At 38.2% G+C, this 25,125-nt stretch overlaps 1 protein-coding gene across 1 annotated transcript in view; it reads right to left on the bottom strand.

Moving 5' to 3' along the window:
* Positions 1-25,125, bottom strand: part of Cep97 (centrosomal protein 97kDa) — a 220,207-nt gene that overhangs the window by 80,359 nt on the left and 114,723 nt on the right. Inside the window, exons 9-10 of the mRNA XM_090380233.1 lie at positions 11,039-11,150; positions 2,830-3,067 (exon numbers count right to left, since the gene is read on the bottom strand). Of these exons, the coding sequence (XP_090236359.1) occupies positions 2,830-3,067; positions 11,039-11,150 (350 nt within the window). The remainder of the gene's footprint in view (positions 1-2,829; positions 3,068-11,038; positions 11,151-25,125) is intronic.

Genomic DNA, 25,125 nt, shown 5'->3' with positions numbered 1-25,125 from the left:
CAACATCAGTTGGTCCTACTGTATAGAATTTAAAAAAATCTCTGAGACCAAAATGCCTTCCTTTTATTACCGATGGTAGTTACATCTTTAAGTAAATCCCAGATTAGTATACTGTGATCACTGCCACCTAGTAGTTCCTTAATTTGCAGATTCTTAATGGATGAAGAATCTCTGCTGATAATGAGATAAGGAGTATTACTTCCTCTGGTTGCCTCTCGAACATACTGCTGTGGAAAACAAGGCTGTAATGTGTTGGACGATGTCCTGCTGGGATACCCTGGGTCCAGTCATCCATGTGTCAGTCACTCTGACTTTACCACCTACCTAAACATCATTGCTGACCAGGTACAACCTTTCATGGCAACGGTCTTCCCCTCTGGTGGTACCATCTTTCAGCAGGATAATGCGCCATGCCACACCGTCCGGATTATTCGAGACTGGTTCAAGGAACATGAGGAAAACTTCCAGGTATTGTCCTGGCCTCCAAATTTGCCAGAGATCAATCCCACTGAGCATCTGTGGTTTGTGTTGGAACAGCAACTCTGATCTGCCGTGTCTCAACCACGGACCTTACAGGAGTTAAATAATCTGCTGGTTACATGTTGATACCAGATACCACAAGACACATTTAGAAATCTTGTAGCTTCCATGGCTCGCCGGGTACGAGCTGTTTTGGCTGCATGTGGAGGACCAATATCATACTAGGCAGGTGGTCGCAATGTTTTGGTTCATCGGTGTATTCCACTATATAGTTTTACGTTATACCTTAGGTATCAAGTTCGAAATATATGCTATCAAGTTATGCTATACTGTAATGATCACAATGTTAAATTAGTTATATCCTTAGCTAAATACAAAAGATATATGCCCAAAACGTGATTAAACCGTCCAAAATACTTATTTATTACAATTAAAACTCTACTATTCTTCTGCGCTACTGGTTACACTATGATATTCCCGCCAAAACACCTATACAATAGCAGTATGAGTAACGAGTTGTAACTTAAAAAATTACTAGCTTAATTTGAAAAATACGCTAACGAACTCTGCTAAGCCTATTTAATCTATTTGTAAAACACAAAATAATACATTAATTAATCAAAAATACGATAAAATTTCAAAAAAAAACTTATACGTTTGCAGCAGCTCCAGAAATCCATGCCTTCCATATTGTTGCTTTGTTCAAATTAATCCAATCTCAAAATGGAGAGGAAGCCTTTGCTTGTATCTACCCCCACCTAAGGCCAAGTGCCAAAACTATGTATATACTTTGCATATAAACATCAATCATTCAGAGACAGTGCTATTTAATTTCATAGCAACAGCTTCATTTCCAATATTGAAAATTCAAATATGCTCCTCTTATATGGTTACACTGAAAGAAATTAACTTATAACAAGATGATTACATCCATGAAAATTTTCTTAACAAAAGACTGTTGATTTTTTGAACATTTAGTTATCAATAAGTGCTTGAGGAAAAGTGGTGCATTTCATCAAACTGCAAGACTGCCAATTCAATCACAAGCATAGTAAGATGATGGTTATGAAACTCTTGACATGGTATAAGATCCACGGATAAGTACCTGACAAACTCTACAGATTCCCATATGTCTGTTTGGTGCATTTTCCAGTGACAGTAACAGCTATCTCTTCCATCTGCAAAGAGAACAATCACTGACACATTGTCCAGTTTCACTGATGGCGCTGCCATCATCACACTCAAGATCCCGGTTTAATAAGTTTGATCCTTTTTATGGATGAAGCAAGCTTTAATGTAATGTTATCATCAACTCAGACAACTTGCATAGAAAGGCAGAAGAAAAGTGACATGATCTAATGGAAAGAATTTGTCAAGAACAATTTTTTATTAATATGTTGTGGTATCACTGATCAGTTGATTAGGCCACAGTTTCTTCTATTTTTGGCTGATTGGCAAGTTTACCAACACTTTATGGAAGTTATTTTGCCTAGACTGCTTGAAGATGTTTCTCTCTGCACAAGATGAAGTGGTTTACATGAAATGGCACCTCTGCCATTTGAACTGATGTGAGTTTACCTCAATGCTACTTCTCAGGTGATCATATTTATCCAAGCAACAGGACTTCCCTGACTTGTCCAATGCAGGAAAGTCCTGTTGCTTGGCCAGTATAATCACCTGACATAAACACCTTCAATTACTTTCTGTGAGATCATTTAAAAAGCCTGACACAAAGTGAAAGTCAAACAGTGTAGAAATACAGTAATGAGTAGAATGCAAATGTGAAATAATCCATACCGCTGCAGAAATGTTCTAGTGTGTTCGACAGTCACTAATGAGCTGAGTATACATTCAAGTGCAAGATGTCATTTGAACAATTGTTATAAAATTACATGCAAACCTTTAAAAATTAAGGACTCTTATTTTTGTATGCTTTTTTAAAAGTTTAATGGAATAACTCTGAAATATTACTTTTTAGACCCAAGAAAACTTCCAAGAATTTTCTAACACATCCTTCTGAAACACTTCCAACATAATGAAATTATGAAAATAATTTATTTCTCTGAAACTCTATTAAAATTAGGAAAATGCTCAAGATTAATTTGCCGAAGGACTAAATGAACATTTTTAATAAATTTTAAATGTTTAATTTTATAATATATTTAATTTAAAACACTATAGCAATTTAGTGATGTTCTAAAGGAGCAATATCTCCTTGCAAATGAATGCTTTGTGTATTTAGTGACAGGAAAAATGTGTATTCAGATTTCACAGGAATGTCAGCGATAATTAATTTTTCTTACAAACTGTTTCATTCAAATTGTTTCATGCGAAATAAAAAAAAAATACCTTTCTTTTGGGAAGTGGATGGATACTTCGGTGATAAAGAACATTTCCCTTTTTCTTTGGAAAGTTCCAAATACTCTTCAACATCAACTGTAATATCCTGTTGACCTTTCTGTAAGAGATTTTCAAATATTTTACGTTGTGGAACTGGTGAATGTGATAGTTCATGCAAAAGCTGTTCTCGATGTTGCCGCTGCATTTGAAGAATACGAGTCAGTCTTTCATCTTCCTCTCCAACCAACTAAAATTGTAACATAATAAATTTAAAACTATGGATATAAACAAATTTTATATTTTTAATATTAAAAACAAAATGCACAATTAATGTAAGCAATGCTTTAATAAATGATAAACAATTTTATACTACAAAACACTAAGGAATATCAAAGTGTCATACCACTTCAGAAGAGGAGACTTTGACAGTTTATGGCACTATGTGGCATCTGTGAACTGGGCAGATTGCCGAGGGATGGTGAATACATTTGAATTATGGAATACTTTTAAAGCAAAAACCATGGAAGCCATGAATGCATTCATACCTTTAAGAAAATATTACAGGAGGAGGAAGAAGCTGAAATGGATGACTGCAGAGCTGGCTCATCAAATAGAGCAGAAAAAGATAGCATGGAATAGTTACGGAGCAATGAAAAGTACTGAACCCTATAAGAGGTACAAGTTGATCTGTAATAGTGCCACAAATAAGGTCAGGGAGGCCAAGGCTGCATATCAGAAAGCATTGGCTAAGAGATCAAAGAATGGGGACAAGGAATTTTTCACGTATGTGAATACAAGGAAGGAAAAAAAATTAAAATTAGATTGGATCCTTGTGCATTGGGTGTGGGAAGTCTTATATTAATATATTATAATAAATTCCATATTATAATTCTTATAATTTCATATTATAATTCTAATATTATAAAAAATTGGTCACTCGCACACTAGCAAGGCTTTTGTGGATTTATTGGATGATTGCTTTCTACATCAGCATGTTCGTGAGGCAACAAGAGGGAGCAATACTCTTGATCTGATTATCAGTAGTGATTCTTCATGCATTAAGAATCTGCAGATAAATGAACCACTAGGTGGCAGTGATCACAGTGTGTTATGTTAAAGGAGGTAACTACCATCAGAGGTAAAGGGAAGGGTTTTTGTTTTCGTAAAGGTGACTATGATAGTCTGAGACAGTATTTAAATTCTATACAGTGGGACCAACTGATGATGTTACCAACAGCAAACTCAAAATGGGAAGCATTCAAGGAACTAATCTTGGAGGCTACCAGGTTTAACATACCAACTAAGAAATATTGTTCAAGGTTTAGGCCTAAATGGTTGTCAGATGAACTAATGAGACATGTCGCAGAGAAGAAAAATGCATGGGATACATACAAATTAATGGGTGACATGGAAGCCTATGATAGATATAAGTTGGTCTGTAACCAAGTCACAAAGGAGATTAGGCAGGCAAAGGCAGACTACGAAAAATCCTTGGCAAAGGATGCAAAGAAAAACAGAAAAGAGTTCTTTACCTATTTAAACTCAAGAAGGAAAGGGATGAATCAGATTGGTCCACTGGATATTGATGGTTCAACAGTTGAGGATCCTGCTCAGGTGGCTAACAATCTAAACGAGTATTTTGCATCTACATTCACGCATGAGGAGTTATACAGGAAGGAGAATGATGTAGGTAAAGTAAACATTGGCAGTGAGCTGGATGATTTTGAAATAACTGAGAAGAAAGTGGAGCAGAGATTGTTGAGGATAAACATAAAAGAAGCACCTGGGGTGGATGGGATCTATCCAGTTATATTAAAGGAGGCAGCAAAGGAAGTGAGCAAACCCCTAGCCATAATTATGAGAGCTTCTTTGGACTCAGGGGAGGTACCCATAGACTGGAGATGATTTTGTAATAACATTTTGTAATGTAACCCCAATTCACAAAGGAGGATCAAAGGCTGACACAAGTAATTATAGACCTGTTAGTTTAACTTCTGTTCCAGGTAAATTAATGGAGGCACTGGTTAAAGAAGCACTGCAGGATCATCTAGACAAGAATTCAGTTATAGCTCAGACGCAGCATGGTTTTGTTAAGAGCAGGTCTTGCCTGATCAATTTGATTGGATACTATGATGTAGTCACAAAAGAACTGGATGTAGGGAATAATTTTGATATTATATATTTGGATCTTAGAAAGGCTTTTGATACGGTTGCACATGGAAGACTGCTGCACAAACTGGAGCAGTGTGGCATTGGAGGCAAATTGCTGCTATGGATAATCAATGGACACTGCTCAACGTGGACTAATGTTATTAGTGGAGTTCCTCAGGGTTCAGTGTTGGGTCCATTGTTGTTTTCGGTGTTTATGAATGATATTGATGATGTTTATTGATTATTGATTATTTTATTGATTATTGATGTTTTATTAATTATTGATTGATCAAGTTTAATGTCCAAGTTTGCAGATGATACAAAGGTTGTTAAGGACACTACTGATGCTATGCTGCTGCAACAGGATCTGGAAAGGTTGAACAGATGGGCTGAGAGGTGGCAAATGAAGTTTAACATTGACAAATGTAAAGTACTACATATGGGAAACAGTAACCCCAGAGCAACATATCAACTCTGCGGTACTACGCTGACAGTGGTGGAGAATGAAAAGGACCTGGGGGTAATTGTGCAGGCAGATATGAAGTTCTCTGAGCAGTGCAGACGAGCTGCAAGAGTAGCTCATGGTGTCTTGTCAATGATATACAGGAATTTTTCTAGCAGGGATAAGGAGGTGATTATTCCCTTGTATAAGGCAATGGTTAGGCCACATCTTGAGTACTGTATACAGGTCTGGAGGCCTCATTTCAAGAAGGATGTAGAGCTGCTGGAACGGGTACAGAGAAGGGCAACAAGATTAGTGAATGGAACAAAGGGTTGCTCTTACGAAGAAAGGCTTAAGTTTTGCAAATTACAGAGTCTGGAGACTAGGCACCAGCGAGGTGATCTGATAGAGGTGTATAAGGCTTTATATGGTTCGAGCATGCTCAATGCCAATGGGATTCTTCATCTTGCTCAAAATAATCACCTCAGAGGGCATAAATTCAAATTGAGGAAGGACGGATGTTGGATAGATGTGCGGAAATTTGCCTTTGGCCAGCGGGCGGTTGGTTGGTGGAACCGACTTCTGTCACTTGTTGTTGAAGTTGATAGCCTAAACAAATTTAAGGCTCAACTGGACAGGTATTTCGAACGAACGGAGGGGTGACATGGGAGTGGTGTGTGTGTGTGTTTTTTTTTTTTTTTTTTTTTGGCTGATGCTGAATAAGCTTGCTTTCTTGCATCATATGCCTCTACTAATGCTAATAATGCTAATGCTAAAAGGTCAGTTTTTTATCGAATATGAGTCCCAAGAATTTTATGTTCGCTGCTACTGGAATAGCATATTGTCCGAGCCTTAATTCGGGTTCAGGATGAAGATTACGCTTACGACAAAAGTGTACGCAAACGGTCTTCTCCGGCGAGAGCCTGAAGCCATTAGCAAGTGCCCAGACATTCAGATTATCAATGGCTTTCTGCAGTTGTCTTTCAATAACCCTCATGTTGCACGACTGACAAAAAATGCTAAAGTCATCAACATAGAGGGCACTGTTTACCGTTGGAGGAAGTTGTTCTGTGATTGAATTTATTTTGATGGCGAAAAGCGTGACACTTAATACTGATCCTTGTGGTACTCCCTCCTCTTGACTGAAGGAAGGAGAGAGTGAGGATCCCACGCAAACTTGGAAAGATCGATTGGCAAAAAGTTTTTAATAAAAATTGGGAGTTGCCCCCTAAGACCAAGGCTATGCAGATCTTTTAAGATGCCAAATTTCCAAGTTGTGTCATACGCTTTCTCCATGTCAAAGAACACCGACACCAAGTGTTCGCGTTTTAGGAAAGCATCCCGGATGGATGCTTCCAATCTAATAAGATGGTCCAAAGTGGACCGGTTCCTTCGGAAGCCGCACTGAATGCTGGAGAGAAGGTCATTTGATTCTAAATACCATATTAAACGAGAATTAACCATTCTCTCCATGATTTTGCACAGACAGCTAGTCAGAGCAATAGGACGATAGTTGGTGGTGACTTTTGGATCCTTTCCTGGCTTAGGAAAGGCAAGAACGATTGCCTTTCGCCAGGAGTCTGGAAACTGCTCTTCAATAAAGATTCTGTTATACAGAAGGAGCAGACAATCCATAGATTTTGGTGAAAGATGTTTAATCATTTCATAATGGATGCCATCTGGTCCAACAGTACTTGCTTTGGAAAGAGTGAGGGCTCTTTTCAGTTCCTCTATAGTGAACGCCCCGTTGTAGGGATAGAGGCCCTTGGACTTAAAATTAAGTGCTTGTTTTTCCAATTTATGTTTCAGGACCAGGAACTCTGGGGAGTACGAGGATGTGGCGGAGATGTTAAAGAATGTTTCCCCAAGAGCATTGGCTATTGCAGTTGGATCTGCAATAGTGCATCAATTATAATCTAGGATTGAAGAAGGGTGGGATGTATATTTCCCCCATTTTCCGGATTTTATCCCAGACTACCTTAGAGTTGGTAGACTGGTTAATAGATGATGTAAAACGGATCCACGATTCCTTTTGACTCTGACGACGGATGTAGCGTGCTTTGGCTCGTGCACGTTTAAAGGCTATAAGGTTGGTCGTGGTAGGATATCGGCGAAATATCCCCCACGCTTTGTTTTGAGCCTTTTTTGCTGTTGTGCATTGTGAATTCCACCAAGGTTTGGGAAATGGTGGAAAACGGGCAGATGTTTTTGGGACAGCATTAGCAGCTGCTTGGACGATGATTTCTGTGATGTACTTTACTGCGTGATTGATCGGCTCCCGACTGACTGTAGTGAGGTTGAAATTTGCCTGATGTTGGAAGGCATTCCAGTCACCCTGATCAAACTTCCACCGTGGTAACCTAAAAGGAAGACATGGGCTTCCACTGTGTAACAAGGTTATCACAGGGAAATGATCACTTCCGTATGGATTCTCCTCCACTTCCCAAGTGAGTGAAGGGAGTAGAGAAGGGGAGCAGACAGAGAGATCAATGGCAGAAAATGTACGGGTAGGCATGTGGAAGAAGGTGTTTGTTCCAGTATTTAGAAGGGGAAAGGTCATTGTCATTGAGTATACGCTCTATGACTCGTCCCCTTCCGTTGCTGTTAGCACTACCCCACAGGGTGTTATGTCCATTAAAATCCCCGAGAAGTAAGAAAGGGGGAGGCAACTGCGTTAGAAGATCATCAAGGTCTTCCTGGGAGATGTCGGTCCCAGGTGGCAAATAGATAGAGCAGACCGTTAATAAAAATCCCACCGTAAGGCGAATTGCAACAGCTTCTATGCTAGTTGTAATTAGCAAGGGCTGCACTGGGGTCTGGTTACCCACAAGGATAGCCACTCCCCCATGAGCAGAGACATCAGCAATTCTGTCCTTTCGAAAAATTGTGATGTTGTGCATGGTGGGATCATCATTTGCCTTTAGATACGTCTCCTGCAAGCAAAAGCAAACTGGCTCGTGCTTTTGCAGGAGGGCCTTGATGTCATCAATATTTTGCCGGAATCCACGACAATTTCATTGTAGGAATTGAGCCATTATTTTGGCTTGGTGGGTCCATCAGGCGGCTTCCGAGGTGCTGAGGGCTTACTTTTATCAGTCTTGGGTTTATCTTTTTTGGGGAAGAATGGACGCTGTCCCGTGTCCATTTCTTCCTCCGCAAAGAGTTCCAAGACTGAATCTTCGGGTACCTCCTTCTGCTCGACATCCATCTTTTCTTGGGTACTAGGGGGGACTTCCCCCTTCTTATTCTTTTCTTTCATAGTTACTTTGGTTACTTGTGGAGCATTAGGAGGTACCGATATAGGAGTGGCAGCTGATTGGTTTTTCTGTGCAGGTTTTTGAGAGCTTAAGAGATAACGCGCGATGGGAGTGAAAGACTCCTTTGGAGGAATGGTCATGTCAGTCTGAGTTTCGACAGAACATCTCCCTGCTACCTTCTGGGCGTAGGTAGGTTTGTTGATATTCAGGGGTTTGACCGATTTCCTTGCCTCCTGGTATGATATATTTAGCTCTGCCTTCGTTGAATTTCTTTTTCTTCTTTCCACCTCTGGCATGCTCGTGAGTAGGCCGGGTGTTCGCCTTCACAGTTAATACAGGTGGGTTTTGCGGCTGAACATGCTGTTGTTTTGTGGTCCTTTGCACCGCATCGAGCGCATGCAAGGACTCCACGGCAGGCCATTTGAGAATGTCCATACTTCTGGCATTTAAAACACCATAAAGGGTTCGGGACATATGGACACACTGAACAATTGATGTATCCAGCTTTAATCTCGTCAGGAGGTTTAGGAGAGTTAAAAGTCGGGATAACGCTCTTGGTTTTAACAATTTTTCCATCCCTTCGCGCAGTAATTCTCTTGACGGCAATAACTCCCTGGGGTTTTAATTCGGAGCAGATTTCCTCCTCGGTTACGTCGAGAAGGTCCCACTCCGAAACGACTCCTCTCGATGAGTTGAGTGTTCTGTGTGGTGTCACTGTTATGGGTATTCCACCGATTGATGTTACTCGGAGGAGATGTTCTGATTGCCTGTCATTTTTTGTTTCAATTAAAAGGTCTCCAGAACGAAGCCTCTTAACTGATTTGGGTGAACCTGCTAACCCTTTTTGGATAAAAAAGGGCGACATTTTACCAATCGGTGTCTCATTGGTAGAATGCATAATTAAAAACAGTGGGACAGGCCCTGATGGTAATTCGGTTCGCTGCCTCTTTTTAGCAATAATGCTATCTGTCTCCTTTTCATTGATTTCAGATAGGGACTGGGTTGGGGCCCCTGAAGAAGTGAGTTTATCAGGATTCGTGGAGTTTTTTAAATTGTTCAGTGCCTGGACTCCCCACCCACCACGGAGCCCAAAGGGACGCCCACTACCCGGCATGCAATAAATGCGCTCGGGAGTGGAACGCCAGGGCTACCCAGACACTATACCCGCACCGCCGCCAGCCTGAATCCTGTCCCTCGGACCATGAGGGTAGGGGCGTGGCATTGACATGGTTGACCCTCGCAGGCGAACCTACTAGCCGATTGATCCTAGCTGGGCCTTCCAGGACCACCCGTCTTGTCGAAGCAGGGGCCAAAGTGGTGTATTGAAGCTGGGCCCCTCAACCACCAGGATCCCCCTTTCTGAATTTCCACGGGTCGCAGCGCACGGCAAACACACCGGATTCCATTGATGTAAGCCTGGAACCTGGGCTGTGGCGTTGGATCCCAGTGATGTTAGTCTGGAAGTCCAGCAGCGTCACTGGGAGGTCCTCTCACCACGTACAGGTGCCCACGTCGAGGGGAGACTTACCGGGGAAACCCCGGTGGGCCGAAGGCCGGTGTGATTTTGGCCATAAACACTAGTACGAGGCCACTACAAATTTTCCCGGGTAAGAATTTTTGACCCAGTCAGCCTCTGTTTATTGATATTGCTTTTCTTTTTCTCTCTGAATCTGCAGTGTCTTCACCAGGACGCTTCCTTTTCACACCTTTTAAGTATTTTACTAATTTTTAGGGAATAAAGCACAATTATAAAATGAGGAGACACGCTTGATGCACATAAAGCTGCGCGCATGTAGCAACTGAATAAACCACACCATAAGGCAGAGACACATTATTAACACCTCACATTTTACTAAAGCACATTTCTGGGGGTTACTACCATGAAACAATAAAAATAATTTCCAGTTGCGTTTCTGCTAGTAGAATCTGTTATAAACTGGTAGTAAACTCGATCTAATTGCATTTGCGATAATACCGATAGCTGGAATTGTGTGGGTTTTTATGTTATTATGGTTAAATGTGTTTCCCCTTCACTGATATAAAAAACATAAATACATTTTCAGAATCTTCTCTTCATTCCCATCATGTTGCGTTCAGTTGGGGTGATTCCGCGTTCGACTGCCATTTCTTGTTAACACAAAGGCAAATCGTGCATAAGCGAATTCTGTTCGTGTTATATAAGATATCGTTCCCCTATTTATAAATCGTGTATGATCGAATTCGTTTAGTGTAAACACGTGTTATACGAGGACTGACTGTATTTCTATCATATTATATAGAATGTGATATAAATGTGAATGAAATATAAATGTGATACATACGATGGATATTATAAATAGATAACTATATAAGAATACAGATTACTTACTGGATCTGAATTAAGTGGACAAACTTGTGATAAATATTCCACGAGCTCAAAATGTTCCCCCGGTTTAAAATGCCGTCCTCTTCCTTGACTGTAAAGCCATTCAGCTTTAAGACTAAAATAATGAAAAACAGTTTGTTTGTTTGTTTTTTTTTAACTGGGACACAACAGAAACAATGGAATTATGTCTCTAAACTGTAAGCAGGGTTATTATAAACAAAGTATATCACTTTGGACATCTGGACACAGTAAAAATAATTAGATAGCACCGAGATTTCAAAAATGATGTTCAAACAGTAAATTGACTCAAAAATGTCAAAGATGAAAATTGTACCAGTACCATACATTAACCAAACAGTAATTAAATTGAACACAATATAATAATAAATACAGAACTAGTAAGTGGAATATCAGATTTATTTCAAACATAATACATGTTTACATAAACATAACATGTGTCAAACATAATACATTATGTAAACTTAATACATGTTTACATAATGTATTATGTTTGAACAGGCTCATTGACATTTTATAATATGTCAATGAGCCTGGTCAAAAAAAGTTGAAATAGGCAGGTTTCTATTAATTTGCCTGGTACTGTATGCACTGAAGGACACTTAGTGAATGGATGGAAAACTTAAAATTTAATCTGCGAAAAATAAAATTTAATGGCGTAAATAAAATAAATGCTCTGATGAACAACTATTCCATTTGCCTTCATTTGTCTTGGAATATTCTGGAAGACAATGGAATCCACATCCAATCTAGCCAGACTATGAATGCAAAACTGGTACATTCCTATAAATCAGTACAATGATATATATTCCACTATGCAGTATACAAATACCACTTCAGTATGATTCAGACCACCTGATGTGTATTGAAGGATATTGGTACATGAAGATATAAACATAACTTCATTCTGCACTGGTGTAAATCTTGGATCTGCTCCTGAAGTTTCTAAAAAAGGTTCGCTCGTGCTGCAACAAAGGGTACATGCTGTCCTAACTAAATAAGATAATCCACTTATGTTGGTGCTGGGGAGTGATCATCAGCAGGCAAGAAACTAGTGCATCTGTAGACTGCTGGTTCCACATTATGGATGACTAAAGAATATTATTTAGAGATTAGCATTAGTAGAAGCATATGATGCAAGAAAGCACGCTTATGCAGCATCAGCCAAAAAAAAATAAAAAACTTCCACTTCACCCCTCCGTTTGTTCGAAATACCTGTCCAGCTGAGCTTTAAATTTATTTAGGCTATCAACTTCCACAACAAGGGATGGAAGTCTGTTCCACCAACCAACTACCCACTGGCTAAAGGCAAATTTCTGCACATCTATCCTATATCTGTCTTTCCTCAATTTGAATTTATGCCCTCTCAGGTGATTATTCTATGCAAGAGGAAGAATCCCATCAGCACTGAGCATGCTCAAACCATTCAAGGCTTTGTACACCTCTATCAGTTCACCTCGCCAGTGCCTAGTCTCCAGATGCTGTAATTTGCAAAACTTAAGCCTTTCTTCGTAAGAGCAACCCTTTGTTCCATTCACTAATCTTGTTTCCCTTCTCTGTACTCGTTCCAGCAGCTCTACGTCCTTCTTGAAATGAGGCCTCCAGACCTGTATACAGTACTCAAGGTGTGGCCTGATCATTGCCTTATACAAGGGAATAATCACCTCCCTATTCCTGCTAGAAAAATTCCTGTATATCATTGACAAGACACCATGAGCTACTCTTGCAGCCCGACTGCACTGCTCAGAGAACTTCATATCTGCCTGCACAATTACCCCCAGGTCCTTTTCATTCTCTACCACTGTCAGTGTAGTACCACAGAGTTGATGCATTGCTCTGTTTCCCATATGTAGTACTTTACATTTGTCAATGTTAAACTTCATTTGCCACCTCTCGGCCCATCTTTCCAGGGCCGAATTGATCGATAAGGCTCTCATCATATACTCCCTCCTATCGTGTCTGGGCAGAATTGCAGACACTTTCAAATTCAACCCTAATTCACAGCTTTTTTTCAACATGGAGAACCTAATGAGATTAGCTTGTTGTATTTCTGAATAAGGTGAGACAGAAAGGAATTAGTTAGTCTCTTCCTGCTATATCAAAGCCTGGGCTGTGCTTTGGCTCATGCCTCCATGAAACTTACTCACATTAGTTTAAGGATGAACCTGGTATTTAAGGGTGTGTCGCTTAAGTCTCACTATTACTGAGGAAGGAGGCAGACACCTCCGAAAGCTCTAATAGTGTTTTTTATCGTCTTTTTATCGCCTTTATATTTATATTTTAATGCATTTTAACTTATTTACTTATTTTATTTTTGTTATAGTTTAGTTTTTTGTAAATAATTAAAAGTTTTTTGTAAATATTATTTTACAGTCTTTTCTATCATTTTATTTTATTTTATTTCATTATTCAATCAGTCATAAACAGTTGGTGTGTATGTTTAAAATTAGTGGTATGAATAATCCCAACCTCAGAGGCCTTATTGCAGATTTACTCACATTACTTCACGCTTTGTGAAAGAGATTTTGTGGAGGTTATTTTTGTGTTAGGGCTGTTTAAATTGAACAGTTGTTCTCTGTTGATACCATGAAAAGTAATGTATTCTAAAAGTAGCTTATTATACAGTTTACTGTATCAAATGCTACTACATCAGGAAATCATATTATAAACTGAGGTGTTAAATTAGTTTTTTTTTTTTTTTTTTAGTTGTTGGCGCATCAGCCTCTATGGCCATAATGCACCTCCCAAAGTTTTTGCATTTTACTGTGATCCAAGCCTGAGGCGGGAATCAAACCCGCGACCTTTGGGTCGCCAGGCAGGCACTTTACCTACTTGGCTAGCCCAGTCGGTGTTAAATTAGTGAACACAAGATTAACACTAAACTGGAAAGCACGGGGAAGAGAGAGAGAGAGGTTCCTTTCTCAAATATCACTGATCGGAGTTTGTTCGATGCTACATAATCAACAGTATCAGATCTTAAGCATCCATTGTGACACAAGGGGGGGGGGGAAATCAAAGCAGTCTGGGTGCAGCATAGCCCAAGTTTCAATATAAATAGAAATGGGAGGACTCATTATCCCGTCTCCACTCACCTTATTCATAAATATAAGAAACTATACTTTCGTATTCCTTATCTCCAAATAAGAGCCCTTAATCAACTATAATGCAAAACCAGCAGTCTACAGAGGCACTAGTCACTCTGATATGGGACCAGAGGGAAAAGTATCATCCAATCAGAAAAGCACTAACGTCCACCTTCTGTTCCCATGTCAAAAAAGACTATTTTCCTTTTACTGCCCATGAGAAACAGAGCCAAGTCATATACCAATACACGAGGATGTTAGACAATGTAAAACTTTTTGATACTTTTAATTTAGCCACAAGAAGGCGGGAAAAAAATGGACTATAAGATGTGGCCAGTGTATCTGTCTCTAAATACCACATTTATGAACATATGCAGTTCTGTAAGCTTGTTGGAGCAGTTAACTTATTTATATATGGAATTTTATTTTTTGTGGTATCTTTCCTTATTCATAGTCTAAACTTTCTCTAAAAAATCAACCAAAAGCCGTCTTTCTCTGTTCCAAAACACACTGTAGCTATATTTTTTGTGACTATTTTTTGTAACAATCCAGCAATTTTTAAATTATTCATTCCTGCAATTCCTGCAGCTGGATTTAGGGAATAATTTCGACATTGTTTATTTGGATTTCAGCAAAGCATTTGAATCAGTCCCACATGAGTGGTTATGTTATAAGCTGGAACAGGTTTGATCACAGGGAAAATCCCTAGGTGGATAGCAAGATGGCTTCATTTATCACACAGTGATAAATGGTTATTCCTCAGATTAGGTTAATATAAGAAGTGGGGTTCCCCAAGGATCAGTATTGTTTTTGATTTTCTTAAATGACATTGATGAAGGGACAGAGGGCATGATGTCTAAATTTGCAGATGATGTAAAGATCTATAGAGGTTCCTGGTCTACCTGAGCACAAGCAGTGTGCTCAGGTAGACCAGGAACCTCTATAGACAACACTGGTCTGCATTTGACAAAAACCTTTAAAACCAATGTGAAATCTTGCTACAATCTATGGCTGACTCACTCCATCCTTCCTGTAATAATTTATAAATTTGTGTCAGCATTTGACTACATAAAATTTCAATTTTGATAAAAGATCTTTGATCTTTTATCAAAATTTAATTTTTTCTTTTCTGATAAAGATACTTTTATTGCCCAATATTACTCTAAAGCAGACTGTTGACCTATCACTGGTACTGCTATGGCTGTACACATGTGATGCACAGCAATCATACTTAATGTACATTCTTTCAGAAATGGATGAATTTCAGGATGCAATGCATATGTAGAACTATGCACATGGTGGCAGCAATGTGCAACTCACTTTGCATAATATGCATAATACTGCATCCTTTACAAGGGCAACTTTCTCACTCTGGACAAATAGTGTAGCTTCCCCAGTACATACATCTTTTGGTATTTCCGAGTAAAGATAAGCCCAATTTGTGAGGTCTAGCAACCTAGGAAAAACTGGAATGGGGTAACCTATCGGGAAACTGCCAAGAGATAATCCTATCTTGAAAATGTTCTTCCAATATATACAACTTTGTTTAGCAACGTGCACTACTCATCCATTTCCAACACCAACTGGTTTATTAGCATTCTGATAGAAACACAGTCTATGCCCACTGTACAAGCTGAGGATATTCTGGGCATAGCTGCATTTTGTGTAACACAGTTAAAAATCTGCATAGCTGCCAACTTTTAGAAATAGAAATTAATGGAACTTTCATTTACAGCTACCTTAGCATCAAAATAGTTTTCTGGAACATTGCTTCCAAATTAATAATTAACAAATAATGACTGTCATAAAAAACAATGAGAAAATTTGTGTATCATTATGAAATGAAATTAACCCATTATGGTTCAATGTCGTGCACAGTGCAATGTAAGATTCCGCTTCTAATCCAATGTTGCATCCAGTGCTTCCATCCATGCTTCCGATTATGAATTTGTTTTTCAACTGTGCTGGCACAATTATTGCATTATCATCTATTTCAATCAGAAAAGTTAAATCCATGTTTACTGATGTTTATATTCAATTATTAAGCAGAGGTGGCATTGTTTTTTTTTTTTGTTCTCTTTCAGTCAGCATGAATATTCATATTTCCGATTATGAAATTGTTTTTCCATTGTACTGCCATCTATTTATAATTCATATACAGAATCTGGAAAAACTGAATCCATGTTTAGAATTCAACTGTTCAGCATACTTTTTTTTTTTTTTTTTTGACTTCTTGAAGTCTGAATGTCTCAAAAGGGGCAACTGTTGGCATTTCCGATCGTGAAATTTGCTTTCCTGATGTACAGGCTTGATTACTGTACTGCCATATATTTATGCTTCTATAAACAATCTGAAAAACTAAATTGATATTTATATTCAATAGTTAATGGCAAGCAGTCACAGAGTAACTTATACTCTAACACAATATAAGTTACTCTGCGACTCTGACATTGGAAAAAACAATGCCACCTGCCATCCATTTATACTTCATATAAATTATATGAAAACCTACATTGACGTTCATTCATGTTTATATTCAATTATAATGGCAGTTGGCATTGTTTTTTTCAGTGTCAAAGTCACAGAGTAACTTATATTGTGTTAGAGTGAAGTATTTAGATGTGCTGTCAAGATTGAGTAAAGACCTTTCTGATAGTAAAATTGAAAAATTGCTAGACCTTTTGAAGAAACTGAAGGAGAAATAAAGGAAACTTACAAGTATGACAGTTTCTGACTGTTCCATGTATATGGTGAGACTCAGTTTAGGTTTAATTAAACAAACTAAAGAAGTTTTCTGGAGTTATTATCATGGGACTAAATTAAAACAGCTGATATAAAGAAATAATGGTCTGAAGAAAGGACAGACAGAATCAAATTTTTCAAGACTGTATTTAGCAGGAAGACATTTCTGCAGATATTTTGGATGTTGTATCTCTGCCCAAACACAAAAGAACAAACAAGGAATTCAAAGTAGGGGCTCTAAAGTAAAATAACATACTCGATTATTCAGAAGGAAGGTTTTGTGAATATTTTCTTCCAGGAATAAATATTGCATTAGAGCTTTTAAACTGTTTTGCCATTGTGTTTTATATATTAGCTCATGTAAACCAGAAAATAAATAATTTTTAAACATCACATTTCAACTAGTCACTTTTTTGATTGATAGAGCTAAACTGCAGGGGGGGGGGGGGGAAGACAGCAAAAATAATGCCAGACTGCAAAGGGTTAACCATATTTTAAATTTATTTCTTTCATTTACATGAAAAAAATGTAATTAAAGTACTAAAAGTACTTTAATTCTCCTCCTCCCTAAGTTCTGTTATATATTATTAGTAGTAACAAATGGTGCAAGGAAGCATGCTTATACAGCATCAGACAAAAAGAAAAACAAAACAAATTACCTATCCATTCCCTCTAAATAATTTGTCTAATTCTTTCTTAAATTTATTCAAATTCCCTGCTTCTGCGACACCAGATGGAAGTGTGTTCCAACAATCAACTATCCTCTGGCTGAAAGCAAATTTTCACACATCTGTTCTGCAACCATTTTTCCTCAATTTATGTCCCATTATGTGTGTTGTTTCAGAAAGAGTAGGGGTGCCATCAGCATTTAGCTTTCTCAATCCATTCTAAGCCTTTCATGCAAAATGAAAGGCTTCAAATGGATTGAGGTAGCTAAATGCTGATGGCATTTAGCTGCCTCGCTCATATCTCCTTGCAAGTGCCTGGTTTCCAGATGCCACAATCTGCAAAACTGAAGTTTTTCTAGGTAAGAGTACCCCTTTGTTCTGAATCACTCATCTTGTTGCTCTTCTCTGCACCTATTCCAAGAGATCCAGATACTTCCTAGAATGAGGCCTCTAGACCTGTAATGCAGTACTCAAAGTGTGGCTTAACCACTGCCTTACACAATGAGATAACTACCTCCTTATTTCTGCTGAATTCTGCTGCACTGATATACACAGCAACTGTGCCTTATTTCTGGCACAGTTGCTGTGTATATCAATGCTTAATTTTTCTAGGTCTGCAGTATGCCTTGATTCCTGTCATTAACCACTCTGCAACTTAGACAATAAACTCAAGATGCCTTCATCAATATCATTAATAAATATTTTAAAACAATAAGGGGCTCAACAATGAACTCTGAGGGACTCCACTGCTAACATCAGTCCAAGAAGAACAGTGCCCATTTAAAACCACCCTCTGTCTTCTACCACTCAACCATTCCAAAATCCAGTGGTTCGTGAATCCCTGGGGGTTCATACTAAAAATCCTATAATGGCATCTGTTTAGATTTACATAGGTAATTGTTGTAAACTGTGTGTTTAGATTTACATAGGTAATTGTTGTAAACAACAAAATATAACTAATAACAAACAATAATGTAAAATCAAATTAAATAAAAAGTAAAGAATTGCCAAAGAAATAAACCACATCTCCCACAATTCCTTATAATTAGTTTGCTATCTTAGTATATCACGTTAAATATTTTCTATTATACTAATTTTTTTTTTTTTGATTCTCAAGGACCACTGTTATGTAAGGTACTTTTTTTTTCTTTATTTTTTTTTTAAAACCTATAGTACTTAGTACCATATATGGGTTGAAAAGTTGAAAGAAGATATTTGTTGATATTAGACTTGAACTTTTGTAGACTACAATTTTCAAGAAATACGTATGAAGGAAGGTTGTTCCAGAAGGTTGTTGTAGCTGAATGAATAAACGAGGAAGATGAAAAGTTGATTCTGTGAGTTTGAACTTGGACAGTAAAAGGATGTTGACTGGTTGCGGCACATGTTCGGATTGCTTTGAAAGAGTGAGCGGGAATTATTGAAGCCAATTCAGAAGAACAGTGCCCATGGAAGTATCTATAGAAAGGTCTATTAGACAGAGAGTGGAGAGACACTTAGAGATAAAACTGTTGAGCAGTAGCACAGTGGTATCGTCACGGTCCTCCCCACACCGGGTGGAAAAGACTCGGGTACAAATCCCATCGACGAAGCGAGGAATTTCAAGTGACCCTAATATCATTTTTTTTTTTTTTTTTTTTTTTTTGTTAGAAACGAGACATTAATTAACCTAACTATCCTCTTTTGAATGGAATCTAAAAGCCTGAGACACTGCCCCAGATGTGGAAACAATATTCCTTGGTAGGCCGGATTTGCAATTTCTACAGACTCAACAACAGTTTGGAATAAAAGTAACGCCAAGAGAAAAAGAAAAAACCAAGTTTTTGAGATGCAGAGGAAATAATATATGCAATGTGCTTTATGCCAAGAGAAAAAGAGAAAACCAAGTTTTTTAGATGCAGAGGAAACAATATATGTAATGTGTTTTATGGCAGGAGAGATTAGAAGTCAGGATAATCCCCAAGATCTTGCCTAGAAATCGGAGTGTCATCAAAGATAAATTGAGGAACAGAAGAATCCTTTTTGTGAGGTATAAGTTTTAGGGTCGAAATTAAGTTATCTTTGCCCCACTGGTGAATTACCTGGAGATCAGCATTTAAGGAAATGGTCGCAGATATTCGAGAAGTTGAAGCTGGCTGAGCAGGCCAAGGTTTTTCAAACTGGAAGGTGGAATTCAATGTGCTATCATCAGCAAAACTATGGATAGTATTTTCGGTCAATGGAAGAAGGTCATTAATGTACAAGAGGAAAAGAGTGGGAGAAAAGACTGACTCTTGGAGAACACAAGCATTAGTGGAGAAGTTAGAAGACAGAAAACCGTCTACCATTAACCAGTGAGTGGGCAGAGATAAAACTGGATACTCAATTAAAAAAACAGCTGGCAAACCATGGGATGGAAGCTTATTTAGAAGACCTTTATGCCAAACATGAACAAAAGCCTTGGAGATGTCAAGGACAACTGCTTGTGCTTCACCCAACTTTTCCATTGAATTTGTCCATAAATAGGTAACATAAGCCAGAATATCACCAGTGGATCAACACTGACGGAATTCATACTGGTGATTGTTGATCAGACAGAATGTTTCTAGATAGTTTAAGAGTTGGCAGTTAACTGATTTCTCCATTATTTTAGAAAAAGTAGAAGTAATTGCAATGGGACAATAATTGGTGAGAGGGATTTGTCACCCTTTTTTAGGAACTGGCTGGATATGAGCAAATTTCCAAGCAGAAGGAAAAACACCTTTGGAATAAGGAAGTGAAAAAAGCGGCAAAGAACAGAAGTACAAAAGTTTGTAAGTTCAGGAGCTCAGGTTTTCAGAACAAGTGGAGAAATAACATCAGGAACTGGAGCTTTCTTAGTACAAAATTCATCGAAATCCTTCTGACATCCTTTTGACAGAAGACCACAAGAGGGATTGAATGGAGTGTACTGAGAATGGTTTAAGGTGATTTACCAAGATCATCCATACATGAGTTGGAAGGAAAATAGGATGCCAGCAGGTCAGCTTTATCTTCGGCTGATGTGGCAACAGAACCATCTGGTTTTGAGAGTAGTGGGAACAGAGATGGACAAAAATTGCAGCCAATAATTATGGAAAGAGACCAGAATGGACGGCTACCACTGGACAAGAAGCAAGTTTCTACTCTTAGCATGTTCGAAATCTAGTTTGGACCGATTAATAACTGCTTTACAAAGTATAAATGATACTTAATAAAAATAATTATTATTATGCTACATTGCTTATAAAACGTAGTACTAGAAATATTTTGTAATAAAAATTCAGAAATATTATATGATTTCAGAGAATATAGGCTTAGTGGTTCACTTTAAAAAACATTATGTTGAAAGGGGTTCGCGAGTTAAAAAAGGTTGGGAATCGCTGCCCTAATCCATAGAAGTAACTTGCTCCTAATTTCATATTACTCCAATTTGCACAGTAGTCTTTCATTTAATTTGATTATTTAGCTGCTTGACGGCAAGTAGCAGTTAGCAGCTCTCGGGTATCATTTGTTGTAGTCTGCAACAAGAACTAATGAATGATTCTCAGTGGTAAAAAACAATCTTCACATGTTTCCAGTCAAGTTTTAGTATCTGTATCTTCTTGGTCTCTTTGCTATGAAAGTTCTGCAGCCTCTATCCTCCAACCTCCAAGAAATAAAATGTTAACAAGAAATTCACACGATCTGACTAGTAAACCTTTATCGTTACTGCAGCTAAATGAATTAGATGACAATGAGTTACTTTGCTTTTATTTTAATGGTGATACAATGACATTTTTGTGGCCTTTTTTTGTTAGTTGTTGGTGCATCGGCGTCTGTGGCCATAATGCACCTCCCAAAGTTTTTGCATTTTACTCTGATCCAAGCCCGAGACGGGATTCGAACCCACAACCTTTGAATCGCCAGGTAGGCACTTTACCCACCTGGCTAGCCCAGTCAGCAAATTGTGGCCATTGTATCATTATAGTAACACTGCCTATAAGAATGCTAGCTTGTTCAATGTTCTGGTGTTAAAATTCCAAATGCATCAACTCACCTATATTCCTTCTAATGGAATCACCTTAAAAGGCAGATAAATAAAGTAGAGAACTCACAAGTTCTCTTCATTTTGTCATTATAAAATGTTATACAATGATATATTCCCTTGAATTTTAATCATTGCTACCTGTTGACACACAAAATGGTTGCTTTTGCAAACACTACACAATTATTCCAGCAGTTTTATCAGATATTTTTTTCTCTCTTCAATGCTAGACCATTCACTTCCAAATTCAGAAACTTTTCTAAATAATTTTTTTCTGTACCCACACTGTTAAGCCAGCATGATCTACTACAGTTATGAGAAGTTTACAAGGGGGTATCAAAAAGTTTGTACCCTGACCTAGATAAAATATCAGTACCGAGTTTTTCCGTTAAGAGGCCCACCCAAATATAGGCCCATCTGGGCCTATATTAGGATTTTGTTTTCCAAATAGAAGCCCATGGGCTTTTATTGGGGACAAATAATAGTGCGCTTTCTTGTAACGTACCGTATATTGGTGCTCTGCACATGCCCAAGATGTCATTCAATAGATGTCAACTGCACATCTTTACTCGTTGTCAGAATATTTAACCCTAAAAATGGAAAATAAAGTGTCTAGTAAATGAAAATCGTATACTATCCAGGAAAAACTACAGTTTGTGACATGTTTAAAAGTGGGGGAAAGTCAAAATTCGATATCGCAACAAACAGGCATTGACAGGAAAAATCTTCGCCGTTGGTTGCAACAAGAAGCAGAATTATTGAAGCTGGTTAAAAAACATAAACACAAACGTCTTGAGGGCGCAGGAAGGAAGGCATTTTATCCCAAAATTGAGAAAAAACTATTTGAATTTTTCAAAAAGGAACGAAATAACCACCGATCAGTTACCTATAACACATTGCGAAACTATATTTTCTCACCAGAATTTGGCCTTAAAATACCACCTGCTTTTAAAGTAAGCAACAAGTTCTTATTTGGATGGACCAGGAGACATCAGATTAGATCACGTAAAATAACTCATCATGGACAACTGGATAATTGCGATCCAAAGGAAACGCAGGAACAAGTAAAGCAATACTTAATTCAAGTAAATAACGCTACAGCAGAATGACAAGTGATCGTGTTTTTAATTTGGATGAAACTCCATGTTACTTTGACATGGCAAGAGATTGCACTCTTCACTTTGTTGGGAGCAAAAATGTTGATGGTGCGGATACAGGGTTCAGAAAAAAATCGATACACTGTGTTTGACAATATCATTGGATGGACGCATACTCCCACCTATGATTATTTTTCGTGGCTTAAAGAAAATTCCCAAAGTAACAATCCCCACTGGTAAAGCAGTTGTTGCTGTAAACAAAAGCGGATCAATGGACACAAATCTACTGAAGACATGGATGGATACTGTTTTCTGCAAGAGAGGATCTTATTTTAGTAACACTCCATCAGTAATTATTTGGGATCCTTATGGAACTCATAAGAAAGAAGAAATTTTAAAATATATTTTTAAAAATTATGGCTCAAAGGCAGTAATAATTCCAGAAAAGACAACACACTACACACAGCCCCTAGATGTTGCCATAAATTCCAGTTTCAAAGCTGCTATGAGAAAGGAATGGGATAATTGGGTAAGAGAAGAAACTGCTGAATTTACTCCAAAAGGATATAGAAAAAGACCATCTTACCAAAAGATTGTTGAAATAGTTATTTCTGACTGTAATACAATCCAATCAAAATCAATTCAAAGAGCATTTGAATGTTGCGGCATTGCTGCAAATGGACAAGTACCAGCAACCAATATATTAAATCAAAAATTGCGAATTATCCTTGAAAACAATCATGGACTTGAAATTGAATCTGATAATCTGGCTGCTAGTGATGGAAGTGATGAAGAATTAATGGAATTGGATGAAGACGAAAACAACAATTCTTCCGCCGACCGGGCTAGCCGGGTGGGTAAAGTGCCTGCCTAGCAACCCAAAGGTCACAGGTTCGAATCCCGCATCGGGCTTGGATCAAAGTACTGCAAAAACCTTGGGAGGTGCATTACGGCCACAGAAGCCGATGCTACAACTACCAAAAAAAAAAAAAAAAAAAACAATTCTTCCACTACTAACTCGGATGAAAACAAAAACAACAATTCTTCCACTACTAACTCGGATTGCTCTGATACAACAGGTTGTGAATGAAAATTACTAATATAAATAATTCTCTTCTTGCAATTATTATTTGTCTTATATATTTATATTTTTTAAGATAATAAGAATAATTTTTAATTTCATACTGTTCTATTGTTGCAACATTTAAAATAAAAATAACCTTTCATTAATCAAATAAATATTATTTCAAAATAAACCTGTTTCCGTTAAGAAGCCCAGGGGCTTCTATTTAGGGACAACATGAGAACCTTAAAAATGCAAAAACCAAATACAAGCCCATGGGCTTCTTAATGGAAAAACCCGGTAGGAAGATGCCATTTTTAATATAAGTTGTCTACATATTCAATAACTACCATGAAATTTACCCCTCTGGTGTACGATCTTCCCTCCTCAGATTCCTTTACACCAGAGAGGTAAAGGAATCCGAGGAGGGAAGCTATGGTTGAAAAAGTGGAGTATCAAGCAGTGATCCAGTTCCTGCATTTGCAGGGCAAGAAAGCTCAGGAAATTGACAAAGAAATGAAAGCTGTGCATGGGCAGAATTGTCCATTCTATGACACTAAAAAAGTGGAAACAGGAGTTCCAGTGTGGTCATACAAGTGTCTTTTATGAGCTAAGAGAAGGAAGGCCATCAACATCCACAGACAGTAAGACGATTGCAAACGTTGAGCAGCTGGTGCTGAGTGACAGATATATGACAATTCATTTCATTGCAAATGCAGTGGGAATTAGTTATGGGTCTGCCCACAGCATTCTACATGACCATCTGCACATGTCTAAGGTCTCTGCACAATGGGTTCCAAGATTGCTGATGCCTTTGCAGAAGCAATGTTCTAGCTAACTGTTGGATTTGTGAAATGCAGATGTTGAGAACTTTTTGATTAGTTGGTGACAAATGACGAATGCTGGGTGTACCTGTATGATCCAGAGACTAAAGACATGTCAAAGAACTGGAAGCACACCTCCTCTCCACCTCCAAAAAAGGCAAAGACCATTCCATCTGCGATAAAGATGATGTTGTCTGTGTTTTGTTACAGAAAAGGGGTTATCCTGACAGATTACCCACCTTGTGGTTCCACATTTACTGGAGAATAATACAGAAATCTTTTCAAAAAGTTACACGATGCTTTGAAGGTGAAAAGGCGTGGAATGTTAGGCAAAGGTGTCCATCTTCTGTCAGACAGTGCATCAGCTCACACGGCTGTTTCCACCACCAATTTTGTTGCTCAGTGTGGCTTCGAACTACTGCAGCACCCACCCTATTCTCCTGACCTAGCACCGTCAGACTTCTTCTTTTGATAAATGAAGAAACCATTGCGTGGATGCTGCTTTGATTCATCTCAGGAAGTCATCAATGAGGGGGAATCATGATTTCAGGCAAAAAGTGCTTCTATGATC

Source organism: Mastigoproctus giganteus, chromosome 8 (genome assembly GCF_048544385.1).
Source record: "Mastigoproctus giganteus isolate SK-2022 chromosome 8, ASM4854438v1, whole genome shotgun sequence".
Lineage (NCBI taxonomy): Eukaryota > Metazoa > Arthropoda > Arachnida > Uropygi > Thelyphonidae > Mastigoproctus > Mastigoproctus giganteus.
The sequence above is the reverse complement of the archived record's forward strand: the minus strand, read 5'-3'. Positions and strand labels throughout refer to the sequence as shown.